The 20,873-nt window shown below is 40.0% G+C and overlaps 1 protein-coding gene across 6 annotated transcripts in view; it reads left to right on the top strand.

Moving 5' to 3' along the window:
• The window catches only part of B3GNTL1 (UDP-GlcNAc:betaGal beta-1,3-N-acetylglucosaminyltransferase like 1), a 320,641-nt gene that overhangs the window by 295,405 nt on the left and 4,363 nt on the right, over positions 1-20,873 (top strand). For all 6 annotated transcript variants that reach the window (XM_038372289.2, XM_038372293.2, XM_038372294.2 and 3 more), the window contains 3 exons: positions 4,104-4,172; positions 6,216-6,290; positions 19,416-19,504. In XM_038372289.2, coding sequence (XP_038228217.1) covers positions 4,104-4,172; positions 6,216-6,290; positions 19,416-19,496 — 225 coding nt within the window. In that variant the 3' untranslated portion in view covers positions 19,497-19,504. The remainder of the gene's footprint in view (positions 1-4,103; positions 4,173-6,215; positions 6,291-19,415; positions 19,505-20,873) is intronic.

The raw sequence follows: 20,873 nt of genomic DNA, 5'->3' as shown, positions 1-20,873 counted from the left end.
AGTTTATTCTTTGATCACAAAGTTGGAAAAATAATTAAATAAATTGTCCATAACAGCATTGATATTGCAAAAAAGATAGCTCAGGTCCTTGGAACAGAAATCCAGGGTATTGTTTTATATTCCCTGCAAGAATTAAGTTCCTCAACCAATAAAACTTTTTTGCACTCGGAGTGGGAACAATAATGAGATAATAGTAAAGCAAAGTTTAACAAATATGATCCGCTGCTAGTAATGGGACGTCTTTTATATTTGTTAAATGTTGTTTTACTGTTATACCATTCATTATTGCCATTGGTAGTGCAAAAAAGTTGGTGGGGGGAACTTAACTCTTGCAGGGAAGTGAAGAGTTTGAAAGCAGGTAAATGCAGCATGCAAAGTACCAATACAAAAAATGTGCATCCTAAATTTGGCAAGGAAACATTAGCCTGTTGCCACACAAACTGAGATGGGAAACACATACTTGTTCCCTACAAGTATTCTCCATTGGTTTGTACACTTCCATTTTAAATTACTCATGTAATGGGGAACCTTAGAAGATTATTGCACAATCAGATGGCTCCCATCCCATGGCTCGTGCGTACAGAAAAGAAGCACAGAGGGAAAGTTTAGGGTGTCACTACCATGCCCAATCCTGGCTCTCCTATAACATGTGTAATTGACACTCCACAGGCTCTTTACATGTTGAAATATGGAGGAGTGTTTGGGGCAGAGCTCGCAGAAATGAAAATTATGTTAATTTGTGCATTTGAGAGTAACTCAAAGAGCTAGAATCTGGACCTTAAGTGTTTTGGCTTCAAATAATTGATCATGGTTATCACATGCCAATGTCCTACCCACCCACATCAGTCACTGTGTAAATTCTTTTTGCAGACATCAATCCCACTAGCTCCTTAATCACGTCTGCTTTACTCTTGAGTTCCATCCAGTTGGTTGATCTTTCTCTTGTTCTGAGGTACCTGGCACTGGGTGCAATATTCTCAGTGTGATCTTACAACCAACATTGGTGGGGAACTCCCATCTTCTTGGTCTGTCATGCGATGCCTCTGTACTCGCAGACAGAAACTCCGTTAGTTTGTTTTTCCATTCTCATCTAATTAGCAGTCCATTGTCACCCTCACGCTCTTCCAGCAGTCCTGCTTTCCAAGCAGAAACATCTGCCTCCCATGGAGTGTTTGCTTAGTTTCCTCCAGATTTTAATAGCTGTATTTTTCCCCATTGAGACTCATTTTGTTATGTTCTGCTCATGTTTCTAGTCACTCTGTGTTCCTTTATTATTTATCTTTTTTCTCTGTTGTTCAAGGATTGGCTTATAATAGAAGGGCTGATACAAGAGTGATTATACCTAGGGCTTGAAAAGAGCCCTAACTGATAGTACTTGGCCTCCACCCCAAAGATTTTCTGCATGAGACAGTCTTTATTTTGTAACTGAAAAAAAGTTCAGTCTGAGAATTGCCTGAAGGCACTGAGGGTCTAATTCTATTGCCAAGGAATTTTGCCCTGGCTTGGAAGGGCAGAGGGCTGGCAATTCCCTATCGCTTTTAACCTTCAGACCAAGAATAGAGTAACCATGGGAGATTGACTGATTTACTCCATGTAAATTATGTCACTCAGATGTGAATTAGCCACCCTGCTGAGTGACATAACTTATGCTGATTTAAGCGCTGGTGTGGACAGCGCTATGTCGGTGGGAGAGTTTGTCCCCCTGACATAGCTGCCGACACTTGCAGGAGCTGGAGTAATTAAGCCAACAAGAGAGTTCTCGCCTTTCAGCTTAGAGTGGCTACACTAGAGTGATTACAGTGGCGCAGCTGTATCAGTGCAGCTGCGCCTCTGTAAGCTCTCTAGTGTAGCCATAGCCGATGGGACTGATGTAACTCCCACTGAAATTAATGAAAAGACTTGCATTGTCTTCAGAGGGAGTGGGGATCACTAGGTTAAGGGAAATCATTATCTTAATCATAGGAAGAAAATGAGGTGGCTGCTGCTATGAAAAGAATCCAGCCTTTTGCAACATTATGTGACTTTAAGAAATAAAAACCCAGCTGTCTGAATTTTCAAGCTTTCTAGTTTTTAAGTCTTGTTAATCAATTTTTAATGCAAAAATAAAAAGGGTAGAAAAATGCCGCCCATCCCTCCACAGAATAATTGATTTCTATGAGACCTTAACTAAATATCTACAAACAAATGCTCCACTTCATTCTGACAGGCCTGAGAGGGTAATATGAACGGGGCAATGGAAACCAAAGGAACACAGGCTGCATTTGTAAAATTCTCTGGAAAATGTTATTGGCAACCCATGCTTTATTTTGGAGCCACCATATAACTGGGATCACAGGCATATTTGTGAGGAATGCAAATAAGGAAACATTTGAAATATTTGGCAAGTTTGCATCCAGAAATAATGCTTCATTACAGCGTACAATAAGAGAAACCAAAGTATTTCTGTGGTAATTTACAATGCTCCTTAAATCTGTTTAACTTGGCCGTTTTTTAAAAATCTGTTTGCATTTTCTAAGGCAGATTACAAGTACATAGGTGTGTATGTACAAAACACACATGTAGAATTTAGGTGTAATATAAAATACAGGTCAGAATACAGGCTCCCCAAATTTTGGTGCACTGTGATTAAGAATTTATTGTACTGTTACAGAAATGTTCTCAGTATTATTGCAGCCATGTTGTACACAGGTATCTGGTGAAATCTATTAGCTCCACAGGTAGTTTCTGTAGTGTTTTAACATATGTAGGTTAATGGATATTTAGTTCAGAATTGTTAGACTCAGACAAATGTGCAGGTATTGGTTATCCAGAAAGTAAATGAGAGGTACATTTGTCTAGCGGTATTATAGTGTAATTTGAGCTCAAGGTCCTCTTGTTTTGCTTTTGTTCCTTGTACATTACAAGTGACTATAAAGTATGCCATTTGCTACCTAGAATTGAAATTGTCCAATCCGAACTATGGTCTGTTCTGTGTTTTGTATTTCTGGTCTATTGTTGAGCCACATTTTAGCAACAGGCTTTCCTATTCTGAGCCATAAGGTTGTGATGTGCTCACTTGATGCTGCAGTTAATATTCTTAGTTGTCTTGTGGCTCTGAATGTGTGTGTTTGGCAGCAGGAAGTCTCCTACGCTGGATTTTTTTTAATTCAAATGTATGTCAAAGATTTTCTGTAGCTTTTTTGTGTGTATGAGCAAAATGTTTGAAATCTGTCCCAGAAAATGTGTGTGTGTAGTGAGCTACTAAATCACCTTAAAGTAATCTTTAATAGTCTTTAATTAATCTTTAAACATTTTTCAAGGAATGGGATAAAATGATGGATTTGTTGTCAGCGAGGTTTAACATGCTTCTTGTTAACTGACATCTCTCGGGGGACATGGAAGTTTTTTTCACCATGTGCCTACATAGGGGGTTATTCTAGAACTTTAGAAAGGACAACCTGTTAGAACTTGACAATGCTTATATCAGGGGTTCTCAAACTTTTTCATAATGGGATGGTTTTTCATTCAGTAGAAAATCCTGCTTTTCACTGGCGAAAAGTTTCAGACAAAAATATTTTGATCAGCCCTACTTATAATGTAAGTAGAGTGCATGTCTCATGAACACCTTCCCTCCTACTGGCAATCACACAGAGCACCTGCTTTCCCATTCCCAGGTGCATAACACCTCTATGGCAAACTACAGTAATTGTCTGCCTCAAGAATAGAATCGGGAAAGCTGTCTGTAATGTGATTCAGCAGCTCCAAGCAAGGAGGAGAGCCAGAACCATCGCCCCAATCTTGCACTCACTCACACGTGCTCAACTTTACTCATAAGAATAAGCATTTGTAGGATAAAGGCCCATGTAACCAGCCCACACTCCTCCAAGTACCAGCAGTCACTGTGTGGACCGTGGTGATTCACAGACAGTTTGAAAACCACCATCCTGCACTCTTTTCAGAATGGCTCATGAGGAGCTGAAGATCAGATTCCTTTTGAGGGCTTTTTGAAGTTGAGAAAGGGAATAGAGGGGCAAGTTTAGTGGGGGAAATGATAGCAAGTGAGACGTTTGCTGGTAGTACTGAGCTTTATTAAATCCTTTGTCTACTTTTTCTGTTTTCACCAGGTAGCTGCATTTTGTGATGTTGATGAAAATAAAATAGCAAAAGGTTTCTACACTTACCAAGAATCCAAGGTTAGTAACAACTACTGTCATTTCCATTACTGTCATCTGGAGTTGTCTTGTGAGAAGTGACATTCTAAGCTCATTGGACAAACAAAAAAAAAGTGTCATTAATTTAAAAAAAAAAAAAAAAGGAGTACTTGTGGCACCTTAGAGACTAACAAATTTATTAGAGCATAAGCTTTCGTGAGCTACAGCTCACTTCATCGGATGCATTTAGCTCACGAAAGCTTATGCTCTAATAAATTTGTTAGTCTCTAAGGTGCCACAAGTACTCCTTTTCTTTTTGCGAATACAGACTAACACGGCTGCTACTCTGAAACCTGTCATTAATTTTAAAAATAGTGAAGAATTATAGTATGCAGTCCATACTATATTTATTTAATCAGGAGTCTAGATGCTGGGGATGGGTAATGGAATGTGTGGAATTTTTCTTCCTGTACAGTAGGGAGCCAGAGTGACATTTAGCACCAATTGTGATGGTATTTTTTTGTAATATGAGAACTGAATGAGAGCAGCAACTCATTTCACATAGTGTATAGAGCAGATGGTAACAAGTTTTGGTCAGTTCCAACCCACGCTAGAATGAAACCACTGGCCTCTCTTATGTTAGCAATCATGCACCCTCCAGTCTCCTCACTAATAGCTATCGCTACAGGTGGGGAATAAGCAGGCAGGAACAGAGACTCTTCAGGAACAAGGATCCTGTTTTCATGTAGATATCTCTAGAAATGCAGAATAAGAAAGGGAATTACATGGTTTGGATGGAGAGGAAGATTTATAGAAGCAGAATTATTTCCCTGAAGACTGTTTTCCACGAAGATTCAACTGCTCTTTAGTAGGAGAGGGGAAATGGAATGATGTGGTGTTTCATGACTTAGCATCTCCTGTGTCAGTAAATTATACCAATAAAAAGCATGATCACAGCAAGTCTGTGTGGGAGAGAGGTTAGTTTCTAGGTCTAAGGTAAGGGAAGTTCTTTGTACTGTAGTTGAGAGGTAGCCAGGAGCATACTGCAGTCACTGAAAATGTGGTCAGTTTAGAGGGGAAGAAAAACCAATATATTTTTAATGTATTCTGTGTATGGGGCCAAACTCCTGTTGAAGTGAGTTTTGCTACTGACTGTAGTGGGAGCAGGATTTGGTCCATGATGCATAAAAGCTAAAATCTATGGTGAAAGAAAGAAAGAAAGAAAGAAAGAAAGAAAGAAAGAAAGAAAGAAAGAAAGAAGTTTATGGTTATTTATAGACCCATATTCAACTTAGCACAGTGTTTCTCTTTGAAAAAGAGTCCAAAGGATAGATTGTGACATCTCTCTCAGTAGGCCAGCTGGGACGCACCTGGACAAATGCAGGCAGCAGGTTTTTGTGTCACTTGAGCTAAAGGAAGAAGATATTTAAATGGCAGTAAATGAACCATCTAAAATGAAAGTGTCACAGTTCTGGTGCAATATTGATTTTTATGGTAATAAAACAATTTAGCTCCACTCAGGAGAATCTACTGTAAGCATAAGGCCAGATTGAGTGCTCTTGATTTCACTGGGCAGTCAGACCCTTGGAGCTCAGTACTCTGAGAAGCTGATGTATGCCGTCAGCTCGTGTTGAAGGCAATGGGAATTGAGGTGTTTAGTAACTTTGTAATATTCAGGGCCTTCATTCTTGACGATCCAGTTGAAATATTTGTGTAATAAGCTCTGGCCTGAAATCATGTGTGTATCTGTCTAAGGCATGTATACATCTCAAATCAGTGGTCATATAAAAAAGTGCACCGGAAACAACATTCTGTAGGTTGGAGTTAAGAAAGCTGATTTTATGAGAGCATAATGGTCAGATGAAATTAGTTATTGGGTGTTACAGAAAGTAGTAGTTTATGGTGACCCAGAAACTATATTGTATTTGAAGTGAAAGGCAAAATAATGAGCATGAGTATGTAACCACTTGAGCCATTCTAATACATGATCTTTGAATACAATTTCACTCTTTAATGCCAAGTAACCCCCATTATTGAGCTAAAAATAACCCTTTATGTCTTCTAACCAAATTTCACTGTTTGCAGGAGAGACCAAAACCCAAAATTCCCATACTACATTTCAGAGACGCGACCCCACCTTTCATTATCTGTGTAAAGTTGGTGAGTACAGTTTTTGGCATAAGCCAAATGAACCACATCTGTATCTGCAAGCATTACCCTAATTAAGGATGTGCTTTTGTTTTTATTATAAAACACATTTTCCATTGGTTTATAGAAGTGTTTTTATTTGGGCAGTCAAGCAATTAAAAAAAATCCTCATTCGTAAGTTGCACTTTCATGATAAAGAGATTGCATTATGGTACTTCTATGAGGTGAATTGAAAAACAGTATTTCTTTGTTTATCATTTTTATATTTTTATAGTGCATTTTTACAGTGCAAATATTTGTAATAAAAATAACATAAAGTGAGCACTGTACACTTTGTATTCTATGTTGTAATTTAAATCAATATATTTGAAAATGTAGAAAAGCATCCAATAATATTTAATAAATTTCAATTGGTATTCTATTATTTAACAGTGTGATTAATCACGATTAAGTTTTTTTTTAGTTCATCACGTGAATTAATTGCGATTAATCGACAGCCCTAGTTTTTAGTCAAAACTCATCCGAAGATGTAGAGGCCAATTTTGTGAAATTGTTTTTAGAGATTATTGCAGGGAGGGAATGGAAATGTTGGAGTAATATTAAGAGTAATAAAAGCAAGGATATCTTTAAAGGGTCCTTAATCTGTTTTCCCTTTTTGACGTACAGTTTTGTGGCCACAAATGTGGTTGCACGTTGCAGACATGGTTGGTCACTTGCCCTTGTTTATACCACAAATATTGCAACCATAACTGTGTTCAGGCACACACTGTGGGTGCAGAAACAAAGACTTTGTTTTATAAATCAGGCCCTTAAGTCATCGTGTGCAACATGCCCATCCTTAAGCCTCTTTTGCGTCTGAGTATTGCTGAGAGTCAAAGACTGCAACTGCTTTCTCTTTCACTCATTCAGTTGACTCCTGAATTACTAAAAGATGAGCAGCAGATATTCTGCTATTACATTAAAATAACAACATAGCACAACCCAAATAAGGAACAACACAAAAGCATCAGATCAGATGCTGAAAGGCATGATAGCAAATACACTCTCACTGTGAATACTAAAAGTTACTGAAGCTTGCAACTAACGCTACATATTTACTATATTGGCAGGTTTCCTTCATATAAACAAAGACATTTAAAACCTATTCAGTTTTTTTGATTATTTAGCTGAAACTCATCCCCTACAATTTTGACCTTAGCGTCCCCAAGGTTAGGGTCAGTACAGAGATCAAAGTACTTCACAGTTGTAAAACCAGACTGAAAGTACCCCAGGGCATTATCCTGTAGTCAGGTTGGTACTAAGCCTGACTGGCTAATAATATTGCAACTAATTTAATTTTTCATATGAAACATAATGATGGGTGGAAGACTGAGTACAAAACAGCTGTGTAACCTGTTATACAGTGCATCTAATTTCTGAAACCCTGACAAGGAAGCTATTATACAATATCTTGTCTGCTCTGAAAACTCTGGTCCATGATTTCAATTGTAATTTTACAGTACTTTTCTCTGTCAGTGACTGTAGTCAGTGTGCAGACTACACTATACTGCATAGCACCTTTAAAGACACTGTTTTTGGAGCCACAATTTGGTCTACTTAGATGGAATCTTTGTGAAATGGCCTCTGGAATTTCAATATCTTTTAATCACCTTTCTGTTGATGTGAAATTAAGAATGAAAATAGTCACAATTTTGGTGTCAAATACCCAGAGACCGTGGCCAGGTAACATCCTCATTTACACTTTTGCACCCTACTGTCTGAGCTGTCTTATTGGCTGATGGTAACACTGATGTTACTTCCTGAAGAAACTACAATCCATTGGTGATCTTCCTGAAAACACCATCCTGGCCACTATGGATGTAGAAGCCCTCTACACCAACATTCCACACAAAGATGGACTACAAGCCGTCAGGAACAGTATCCCCGATAATGTCACGGCAAACCTGGTGACTTCGTGAACTTTGTGACTTTGTCCTCACCCATAATTATTTCACATTTGGGGACAATGCATACCTTCAAATCAGCGGCACTGCGATGGGTACCCGCATGGCCCCACAGTATGCCAACATTTTTATGGCTGATTTAGAACAACGCTTCCTCAGCTCTCGTCCCCTAATGCCCCTACTCTACTTGCCTTACATTGATGACATTTTCATCATCTGGACCCATGGAAAAGAAGCCCTTGAGGAATTCCACCTTGATTTCAACAATTTCCATCCCACCACCAACCTCAGCCTCGATCAGTCCACACAAGAGATCCACTTCCTGGACACTATGGTGCTAATCAAAATCACTATGGTGCCAAAGTGATGGTCACATAAACACCACCCTATACCGGAAACCTACTGACTGCTATTCATAGATATTAAGGTCAGAAGGGACCATTATGATCATCTAGTCTGACCTCCTGCACAATGAAGGCCACAGAATCTCACCCACCCACTCCTGCAAAAAACCTCACCTATGTCTGAGCTATTGAAGTCCTCAAATCGTGGTTTAAAGACTTCAAGGAGCAGAGAATCCTCCAGCAAGTGACCGTGCCCCATGCTATAGAGGAAGGCGAAAAACCTCCAGGGCCTCTTCCAATCTGCCCTGGAGGAAAATTCCTTCCCGACCCCAAATATGGTGATCAGCTAAACCCTGAGCATACGGGCAAGATTCACCAGCGAGATACTACAGAAAATTCTTTCCTGGGTAACTCAGATCCCACCCATCTAATATCCCTTCACAAGCCATTAGGCCTATTTACTATGAATATTTAAAGATCAATTAATTACCAAAATCATGTTATCCCATCATACCATCTCCTCCATAAACTTATCGAGTTTAATCTTAAAACCACATAGATCTTTTGCCCCCACTGCTTCCCTTGGAAGGCTATTCCAAAACTTCCCTCCTCTGATGGTTAGAAACCTTCGTCTAATTTCAAGTCTAAACTTCCTGGTGGCCAGTTTATATCCATTTGTTCTTGTGTCCACATTGGTACTGAGCTTAAATAATTCCACTCCCTCTCCAGTATTTATCCCTCTGATATATTTATAGAGAGCAATCATATCGCCCCTCAACCTTCTTTTAGTTAGGTTAATCAAGCCAAGCTCCTTGAGTCTCCTTTCATAAGACAAGTTTTCCGTTCCTCGGATCATTCTAGTAGCCCTTCTCTGTACCTGTTCCAGTTTGAATTCATCCTTTTTAAACATGGGAGACCAGAACTGCACACAGTATTCCAGGTGAGGTCTCACCAGTGCCTTGTATAACGGTACTAAAACCTCCTTATCCCTACTGGAAATACCTCTCCTGATACATCCCAAGACCGCATTAGCTTTTTTCACAGCCATATCACATTGGCGGCTCATAGTCATCCTATGATCAACCAATACTCCAAGGTCCTTCTCCTCTTCAGTTACTTCTAATTGATGCGTCCCCAGCTTATAACTAAAATTCTTGTTATTAATCCCTAAATGCATAACCTTACACTTCTCACTATTAATTTTCATCCTATTACTATTAGTCCAGTTTACAAGGTCATCCAGATCCACCTGTATGATATCCCGGTCCTTCTCTAAATTGGCAATACCTCCCAGCTTTGTATCATCCGCAAACTTTATTAGCACACTCCCACTTTTTATGCCGAGGTCAGTAATAAAAAGATTAAATAAGATTGGTCCCAAAACTAATCCTTGAGGAACTCCACTGGTAACCTCCCTCCAGCCTGACAGTTCACCTTTCAATAGGACCCGTTGTAGTCTCCCCTTTAACCAATTCCTTATCCACGTTTCAGTGTTCATATTGATCCCCATCTTTTCCAATTTAACTAACAATTCCCCATGTGGCACGGTATCAAACGCCTTACTGAAATCTAGGTAAATTAGATCCACTGCATTTCCTTTGTTTAAAAAATCGGTTACTCTCTCAAAGAAGGAGATCAGGTTGGTATGGCATGATCTACCTTTTGTAAAACCATGTTGTTTTTTGTCCCATTTACCATTGACTTCAATGTCCTTAACTACTTTCTCCTTCAAAATTTTTTCCAAGACCTTGCATACTACAGATGTCAAACTAACTGGCCTGTAGTTACCTGGATCACTTTTTTTCCCTTTCTTAAAAGTAGGAACTATGTTAGCAATTCTCCAATCATACAGTACAACTCCTGAGCTTACAGACTCATTAAAAATTCTTGCTAATGGGCTTGCAATTTCGGGTGCCAATTCCTTTAATATTCTTGGATGAAGATTATCTGGGCTCCCTGATTTAGTCCCATTAAGCTGTTTGAGTTTCGCTTCTACCTCAGATATGGTAATATCTACCTCCATATCCTCATTCCCATTTGTCATGCTACCATTATCCCTAAGATCCTCTTCAGCCTTATTAAAGACTGAGGCAAAGTATTTGTTTAGATATTGAACCATGCCTAGATTATCCTTAACCTCCACTCCATCCTCAGAGTTTAGCGGCCCCACTTCTTCTTTCTTAGTTTTCTTCTTATTTATATGGCTATAGAACCTTTTACTATTGGTTTTAATTCCCTTTGCAAGGTCCAACTCTACTTGACTTTTAGCCTGTCTCACTTTATCCCTACATGTTCTGACCTCAATAAGGTAGCTTTCCTTGCTGATCCCTCCCATCTTCTACTCCCTCTATGCTTTCTGCTTTTTCTTAATCACCTCTCTGAGATGCTTGATCATCCAGCTTGATCTACAATTCCTGCCTATAAATTTTTTCTCCTTTCTTGGGATGCATGCTTCCGATAGCTTCTGCAGCTTTGATTTAAAGTAATCCCAGGCCTCCTCTACCTTTAGATCCATAAGTTCTTCAATCCAATCCACTTCCCTAACTAATTTCCTTAATTTTTGAAAGTCAGCCCTTTTGAAATCAAAAACCCTAGTTGCAGATTTATTTTTGTTAATCCTTCCGTTCAGTTTGAACTGAATTAGCTCATGATCACTTGAGCCAAGATTATCCCCTACAACCATTTCTTCTATGAGGTCCTCACTACTCACCAAAACTAAATGTAAAATGGTATCCCCTCTAGTCGGTTCAGCAACTACTTGATGAAGGGATCCATCAGCTATCGCATCTAGCTACCTACATGCCTCCAGCTCTCATCCAGACCACACCACACTATCCATTGTCTACAGCCAAGCTCTATGATGCAACCGCATTGGCCCCAATGCCTCAGACGGAGACAAACACCTACAAGATCTCTATCAAGCATTCTTACAACTACAGTACCCACCTGCTGAACTGAAGAAACAGATTGACAGAGCCAGAAGAGTACCCAGAAGTCACCTACTACAGGACAGGCCCAACAAAGAAAATAATAGAAAGCCTTCATCACCTTCAGCCCCCAACTAAAACCTCTCCAACGCATCATCAAGGATCTACAACCTATCCTGAAGGACGACCCATCACTCTCACAGATCTTGGGAGACAGGCCAGTCCTTGCTTACAGACAGCCCCCCAACCTGAAGCAAATACTCACCAACAACCACGCACCACACAAAAGAACCACTGATCCAGGAACCTATCCTTGCAACAAAGCCCGTTGCCAAGTCTGTCCACATATCTATTCAGAGGACACCATCATAGGGCCTAATCACATCAGCCACGCTATCAGAGGCTCGTTCATCTGCGCATCTACCAATGTCATATATGCCATCATGTGCCAGCAATGCTCCTCTGCCATATACATTGGTCAAACTGGACAGTCTCTATGTAAAAGAATAAATGGACACAAATCAGACATCAAGAATTATAACATTCAAAAACCAGTTGGAGAACACTTCAGTCTCTCTGGTCACTTGATTACAGACCTGAAAGTTGCAATTCTTCAACAAAAAAAACTTCAAAAACAGACTCCAAGGAGAGACTGCTGAATTGGAATTAATTTGCAAACTGGATACAATTAACTTAGGCTTGAATAGAGACTGGGAGTGGATGAGTCATTACACAAAGTAAAACTATTTCCCATTTTCTATTCCCCACCCACCCACCCCCCACTGTTCCTCAGATGTTCTTGTCAACTGCTGGAAATGGCCCACCTGGATTATCACTAAAAAAGGTTTTTTCCCCTGCCGCTCTCCTGCTGGTAATAGCTCACCTTAAGTGATCACTCTGGTTACAGTGTGTATGGTAGCACCCATTGTTTCATGTTCTCTGTGTATATAAATCTCCCCACTGTATTTTCCACTGAATGCATCCGATGAAGTGAGCTGTAGCTCACGAAAGCTTATGCTCTAATAAATTTGTTAGTCTCTAAGGTGCCACAAGTCCTCCTTTTCTTTTTGCGAATACAGACTAACACGGCTGGTATTCTGAAAACTGATGTTACTGGAGCTGAGATCATAAATTCTGCTAGTGAGGTAGCAGAGAAAGAGGCCACTGCACCAGCCTTGAGCAATATTAAAACCATAAGAGAATACAGTAGCGTCCAAGTGGACAAGGACTAAATTGAAAAGAGAAAGGGCTTCTTTTGAGATTTCTTTCTTCTAAGGATCTCAAATCGATTTGTATACATTAACGATGGGGCACTGAGAGCTTAAATGACTGTTCAAGGATACAGAGGAGGTCTGTGGCAGATCCAGGAATTGAAACCTGATCTCAAGCCCTGTTTATTAATTATTAATTATTATTATTGTTATTTATTTATTTGTAGTATAATAGTGCCCAGAGGCCTTGACTAAGATCAGGGCTCCTTGGTGCTAGGCACTGTTCAAATGTATAGCAAGGGTTGGTCCCCAAAGAGCTTGCAATCTTCTCAGACGACAAAAGATGGGGTGGGAGGGGAGAAACAGAGCCAGAGAGGTGAAATGGCTTGCCCAAAGTCACCCAGCAAGTTCAGTGGTTTCCTGAGTCCCACTCCAGGGCCTTGTCCACTGGACCATTCTGCCTCTCTTTTTTTCTCTCTCCCCTTTTGCCTTTATGTAGTGTTCTTCCATCAGTCCCTCTTTCTGCCAACAATACACATAGTGTAACTTATGACAGGTTTCAGAGTAGCAGCCGTGTTAGTCTGTATTCGCAAAAAGAAAAGGAGTACCTTATGTTAGTATGACACCTTCTCACAGAGGCTGCATGAGCTTTATTTAAATTGAAATCTAATTCTTACTGGCTGTGCTATTGTGGGTGGACTTAAATGACCACACCTTTCGGTAGTCATTTTTAATCTGCTCCGGAAATCAGCCCTATACCAAAAACAAAACAAGCCTGTAACAGACTGTGGTTTAAAAGATTTAGGTCTCCTGTGTGGAGAAGTCCTCATACTTTAGACCTGACCACTACAGGAAATGGTTTCTAAACTGATTGAAATCTGCAGAGATGTTGAACTTTCATTGATCTGTGATGATATTGTGCAGACTTAAGTATAAAGCTGAGGATTCAGTCTTTATTATATTTTTAGACTGTTTGAACTTGCTTTATTTTCTGTGCAGCCCACATCTGAAAAATGAGCTGAACAACAGACCTACCTCACTGCTATTTATTTAATTCACCTCCCCGCAGAATGTGCTGTCAGATCTGAGCTTTCACAATCCCATCTCTGCTGACGATCACAAAGGAGTTGGAGGTAGCAGAGCAGCCTGTAGACACAGTTATGCAGCTCATCAGAAACAAAGAGTAAACTAAGTGCAATAGCCAGAAAAACAGTGATATAATCAGTGATGGAATAGGAAGGGAATTAACACAAACTAATATTAAGGTTGATTAAATGAGAAGCCTTTTCCATAGTCATGGATATCTTTGGCGCTTTAGTGCTTTTGACACAAATGAATCAGTTGAAACAATGCAAAAAAAGTGCTGATTTAATGAGTCACACTACAATGTGAGCAGGAGATTCTTTAATTTTACTATACTTGAGACATGAAATTCCCCTCTAAAAGAACATCTTTCTTGTGTGTGCCATATGGAAACAAAATGCGTGTTTTAGAGAAATACTCAAACCATTTGGGCAAATCATTTTGCCCAGGTGTGTGTTTCAGGTTCATGCAGACAAATAAAACAACCTTACATACCCTATTCTGAAACGCTTAAGAGTAACAGTTCTCAAATCTGAATATGTGCTCTTGCAACAAGTATGACCTAGCCAGATATTCCCTGCTGAACTTGTTACCTGCAATTGTCAGAGATTTCTGGAAGGCAGAATTAGCAGCACATCCTCTCAGCTCTTAGACAAGTTTTTCTTAAATAGAAGTCATTAACAGGCTTCTCAACATCCTGGGCTGTTGTACCCATACATCCCCATTGACAGACAGGTTTCTCCCCCCTATATTGCTGTACAGGGTGGGCATAATATAAATTACATAACCAAATATGAAACAATTATCCCTACATCAAAAACTTGGCAGGACTAATCACCCATTCATTTTACTTGTTTAGCATTGTGAAGTTAAGCATGTTACCTATTTATGATTCCTTCAGTAGCTCCTAGAAGAGAGGTCTCACACCAATTAAAGAGCAGTTTTGTTCTGATGAATGACTGTGTAAAAGTGGTATCTGTTACATGCAGACCGTGAAGGCTAATGAAAACAGTGTGATTGCGCAATTGTATAATTAGGTTTCAGAATCTCCTGATACATGAGCAGGAAAAACCCCACCATGGCTCTCACATTCCAGTCTGAATTTGCAGAGCTGTCAGGAGTCTCCTTTTACTGTACTTGTAAACAGTGCTCATGAATTATAGCCAGAGAGACCCAGTAAGCAATGGAAGCCCACAGTACCATTTATAGAGTGACTTTTCAGAGAAGTAGTAAGTTCTTGGCATCTTTTCAGGAATATGGAGTAAGTTATGTTTACTAATATAAGATGGACTAGTCAATAATAATATAAAGGAAAATTTCATGTATACATACTATGAAACTAAATAAATGAAATGTGCATAATAAGGTAGGACTGTACAGTACAATGCAATATAGTCTGAGGCCTGTCTCCGATTTCCCTTTAAATCCTGAAGTGAGGCCTTAGTAGCATGTAGCAGCCCTTCCAAAGCATCTCTCCGTTGATGCTGCTTTCCTTTGCCTCTTTCTCCTGCTGCCATAGGCCCTCAGTACTATATATCCTTTAATCTGCACAGATTTCTACTTTTTGTATGGAGAGCCTCTATATTCCTCTGTTTATTTTATTTGCAAGATCAATCCTTTCTATGTTGGGCTATCTCTCTCTCTCAGCTTTCTTTCTGTCCTTTAACTGTTGCTGCCACAATGCATAAGTCAGTATCCTGGAACAGGGCCAGGTTCACCTTTACTCAAGAGCTGGCATTCACCCTTTTCCTAGAGCCTGTCCTGACATCTGGAGAAGAATACCCTGTCTCACATAATTTTAGTATGCAGGCCCCTTCTTCTCTCCATAATTTCAGCCATGTTAAGGCCTCATTGATTTAAAAATGGAAGATAACATTTTTGAGGTGCCTTTGTCTCCAGGTGCATCAAGTACCATAGAGGTTTGATAGATTTTTCTGGAGAGAGAGTTGATCATGGCAAGGTCTCTGCATGCTGGGCTCCAGTATCCTGTGCTCTGGAATGAGATGGCATTTCTCCTGAAGACTTGTCCTGTTGTTTAAAATATTGTACAAGAATACATTCCATAGGCTTGTTTTCCTTTCTTTTGCGACCCAGGACAAGAAGAGCTTGTTTTCGGTTCCAGTGTAGATTTTGGCTGTTGCAAAACATGCCTAATTTGTGCCTGCTCAAGTGAGAAGATTAAATAATTTTAATAAATGGATTGTTTTTGTAGAATTTCCATGACTGCCATTTACTCAGTATAGTGCTTGCTTGCTCACTGGATTTTGCAAGCAGCACCTTTCTGGCTTATGCTGGTATTATTTGTCATTAACATTTAAAATTAGTCCTTGAAAGGAAAAGCTACACTATGCAGTCCCTGCTCCATTTGTAAAAAGCTTTCAGCACATTTAGGCCAAAGAGCTACAGCTGCAATTCTGTGGAGGTAGAAAAGGGGTGTGTGTGAACTGGTGTGTTTTGCTCATTGTGAGAATAAAATCTTTGCTCTTGATGGTCCAAATTCTATTCCAAAACCTGAAAACCTGCTTCACCTACAGCTTTGCATTCTTTTTTTCTTGCTTTGCCCAAAGTAGGAGAGAGGAGCATGCCCTTTCTTGCTCCAGTTCTATTCCACAGAGTATTGTGGCTCAGGTTGGATTCCAAGTGCTTGAAGTAAAAAGGGCTTTTCTACTTTCAAATCTCAATTAAGAAGCCAAAAGCTACAGTGTGCGAAATACAGTAGGTTTTCCTGGCAGCTTCCTGCTTTAGTTCAGCTGTGTAAAGCCATGCCTTGTTCAGCTCCCCAACCTGCTGCTCAGGGAATGATGGGATTCCTTTTAACCACCCTGCTTAATTTAACATCTGAGTTTTAAAAAACAAAACAGAACTTGAAAATAAACCTACATCCAGAACTCTGACCATGCAGTGGGAGGCTCATCCAGCTCCCTCTGTCCTGGCTTGGGAGAGATGAAGACCATGGGTCATAACTTAGCCATACATTCTTATGTAGAATTCCCCATTAACTTGAGCAGGGAGTCTTGCACATAGACCACTGACATATGTGGTCTCAAGTGAATTGCAAAACTAGAGCCCAGTCCATCAAACTGCTGAGTGCCCTCAACTACCACTGATTGCAATAGGTGAAGCAGGTGCTGAGTAAATGAGAGAGTCAGGACCCTGAAGCTATTGGTCTTTTAAAAAAGAGTGGGATTTTCTGGAGAAGGGGAAGAGTCTGCTCTGTTTATAAAGCGCACACTGTTGATATGGGGTTTACCTTGTCTCCTGAGTGGGAGGAGAGATGCTGTGGCAATGACTGGATACCAGGGGGAGGTGGCACAGGAGCTAACTGTATCCTGTGCCTGGCCCTTACCTAGATGTGCCAGTGGGAAGAGGGCACAGCTTCCCCCACATCTTGGTTCCTTGTGCAAGGAACAGGCACACCAGCAGTCCCTCTAGTTGGGAGGAGGGATGTCTCTCCAAGGGAATGGGAGATGGATAGCGCGCACACAAAAAGAGCCTTTCCCAACACCCCAGCTCAGCAATCTCTAAAGAAACGTAATGAACCTGTCAAACAGTTTTGAGCAATTGGACGTTGTTTTTGTAAAGCAAGGACTTCTTTGAAAAAAAGCTTCTCACTTCTGTGTTTAGTGTCCATGTGTAAATAGCCACATTTCATTTTATTTCACATTTCCAGCTGGGTGTGATAGTCTGTACTTCCTGTCCTAAATGGTTTAGTGTTGCTGTGTCCAGCTGCCACAATCTGCCCCAGAGCTAGCAGTGTTTGGGTGGTGAGTGGCCTATACCCTACTTAAGTATTTTGTTGAGCACTTTGTAAATTGCTTTAGACTCTTTTGGGATGAAAGGTGCTATGTAAATTATGTTTTAGTTACCAGTCTATCACTCTCAGGCACAGAAAGCATCAGAGTTCAATAAATGCTAGCACTAGAGCTTGTGATTACCATGTTGCTGAAATGGCGCAGCAGCAGCTTTCTCGATACTTTTGCATGCAGGCTAAAGTGGAAGAACTGAAAAAAAGGTGATTAGAGCCATATGATTTTGAGACACAGTTCGCTGGAGTGGGTTTGAGGTCTGAAGCAATGTGCCTGCAGATGTTTCCTTTCATCTGTCAGTTCAAGCAGGAGAAAGAATGAAGAGTTGTTCTTTAAAAAGTCAGAACCACAAACCTGACCCTCTGAGAAGTGGAGCAACATGGAAGGAGGGAGTAACACCACTTTATTGATGCTCACAGAATCCAACATTTATTTCCCCAAAGGCAGCAATGATCCAGATTATAGATATGACATTAGCATTACTTGGATACTTTTGTTAGCATTCTCACATCTCGTGCTAAAGCAGGATTAGGGCAGTTCGCTGCTTGAATGGGAGATCTCCTGGGAACACTTATATGCTATGAGAAGTTATGTTTGTAAGAGATTCTGTTAATGTCACTCTTCCTTGACTGCCCCTCAGTGATATGGGAAGCAGGAGATGCCCTCAGCTGGGTGAGAAGTAAAGCTGAGGTTCTGATAGTTTGTGGTCATTAAAGATCCCACAGCAATTTTTTTCATCAGATTTTGACCAGGACAGTTGAACATTCTGCCTCCTGGAATTCTTCCGGCTGTTTCATTGTACGTATTATGCTTTACTTCTTTCCTGTACGATTTCGTAGTGGTGGTGTTAAAGCTCTTAACACAGCTGCTGTGTTTCACTCAAAGGGAGGCTGCAGCAATCCTGGTTTATCCCTTACCTACATCATAGGGTATTGTCATGATTAATAAATTATTTATGACGAGCTTAAAGATTTGTGAAATTAAAGACTCTAGGAGGGCGAAGTATCACATCAGAAATGCTGAGGTTGGTATGTTTACCTAATGACATCACTATTTCACTTGAGTCTGTATCACTGCCTTGCAATTTTGTGCGTGGAACAAAAATACAAAGTTTCTGTCCAGACAGTAAAAAGGATTTGAAGGAAACACCTGTAACTATGGTTAATATGCCAGTTGCTTGATCAAAGGTGTATTTCATCAGACAAGCACATCATTATGCAAAATCCACAATTATTACTATTTTGTTAAATAGCATCCTCGTTCCAGTCTCTTAAAATGCATGTACTTAAAAAAAGCACTCACACACAGTCCTCTGCAGAGCTGATTTCAGTGCAAACCTATTTTGTACTTAGCAGTTAGAATGAGTTGTTTGCCACCAGTCTGAACTGGTGACCGTCCCCCCAGGGCTAGCTTGGAAAAGTTCTTGAACATGCCGGCTTTCACCCCATGAGCTGAGGATGAAAAAAGAGTCTGAAAGCTGCCAGTATTTCTCTCTGGAGCTACAAGGTTTTTGTTTCCAAGGGTTGGCGGGGGGAGGGTGCCTTGGGGATTGATCCAGAATCAATTCGGGAAGGAAAGAACAAACCAGACTCTGAACTCAGAGATACAAGTAAAACTTTTTTTTTTTAAAGCTTTCTCTATTCTCTGGAAATAAGCTGTCTAGGCTCATGAGTTTCTAAACTAATGCAATAATTTTAGAAGAGTGGGAGGATGTATGCACAGATAGAGAGATTTCTCAACTCTTCTTTTATTAATTTTTAGATCAACAACTGGGCTTTTCTTCATTTCACCTGAATGAACTAATGCTGTCTCTCATCCCACAGGATCTGACAGGTGGAGCATTTGAAGAAAACTTGAACACACTAGATTTGAAAGAGGGACTGGATTATCATCATTTCAACTGAACACTGAGGTACAGCAGTGAAATTGGTGCTTTATATATCATGAGCGATGTGTATGTTAAAAACAAAACTGTGTCCAGAGAGGGTTAGGTTTTATAGTTAATAATTTGAACTTCACCCAATGTATATCTTCTGATCATGTATTCTTTTCTAAAGCCAGGATAAAATTATACATTTGATATCTATATTTACCAGTTGTTAATATGGCACATTACTGGCTTAGTAGTCAGTTTATAATTGTGATTCTTCCTGCTTATTATCACAAAAACAATAGTGAAATGTGCTATATTTGTTGCTAATTTTAAGTGTACAAAATTTGTTACTGCTGCTTATACTCTTGGTGTAAGTAGCCCATCCATTAGATTACAGAGCAAGCTGCTACCATAAGGAAACATTACAGCCATATCAAACAATGTACACATCAGTTTAAATGTTCACAACAATGAAAGTGTTTAGAGACCTTGGTGACTCAGGTTCTGTCCAGAGTGGTCAGGGGCCCCAAGCCATTCCCTGGAGTTGGTTAATCTCCTGCTACTGACAACAGCAGCTGTTGTTTCCTGAGGTAAAATCTTTGCATTACTGCTTTGTATCTATGTGAACTGCTGGTGCTGAGGGATTAAAGAGGCCCTAAATTATGGCATCCCTGTGATTCAGGCGTGTTAGGATATAGTATATATGGGAACTGATATGGAAGCCAGAGGATAATGTATATAGATGCTCAGAGCTTTCACTCAGCCTCCTATTGTGTATGCTTACAAATAGGTAGCTTTTTGCTAACACAGAAGTAATGTTTTTCTTGCACTGAGGACCTCAAGTTATAACTTTGCTCAAGAACGAACTAAACCTCAGATCAGCTTCTGCTTTAGACTATCCCTCAAGTGAAAGATGCCACTTAGTGGTTTATTAGATGTGAATTATCATAATGAAGAGTTAATTTACCTTACCTAGTGATTCTGGGGGCCCAGCTTGACACAGTAGACGGGTCTGATTCTAATTGCATAGCACTTAAAAAACCTTAAAGAGTTCTAAGCTTTATAGAGTACGCCACCTAAAATCACTAATTATTTTGGAAAATCTCTACTCTGGTTAAGTAACAGATAATTTGGTCGCTACTTATTTAACCACAGAATAAAGAGTTGCCTGATTTACTGTTGTTCCTTTATCAGTATCTTTATCTTTTGTGTTCATCTTTCTTGTTTGTTGGGTGATTTTGACAGCCTGAGAATGGCATAGCACTGAGGGGCCATACAGTATATGCTATCTTTTGACTTTTTTTTCCTCAGTCTGCATGATACAAGGTTGGACAACAAGTGTTGCCTACTTGAACGGTAATTGGTCTGAGCTGGTGAAATGACTCACAGCATCCAGAGCCATTCCCTA

This window comes from Dermochelys coriacea, chromosome 14 (assembly GCF_009764565.3).
Source record: "Dermochelys coriacea isolate rDerCor1 chromosome 14, rDerCor1.pri.v4, whole genome shotgun sequence".
In the NCBI taxonomy this organism is placed as follows: Eukaryota; Metazoa; Chordata; order Testudines; family Dermochelyidae; genus Dermochelys; species Dermochelys coriacea.
This window is presented reverse-complemented; position numbering and strand designations above follow the sequence as displayed.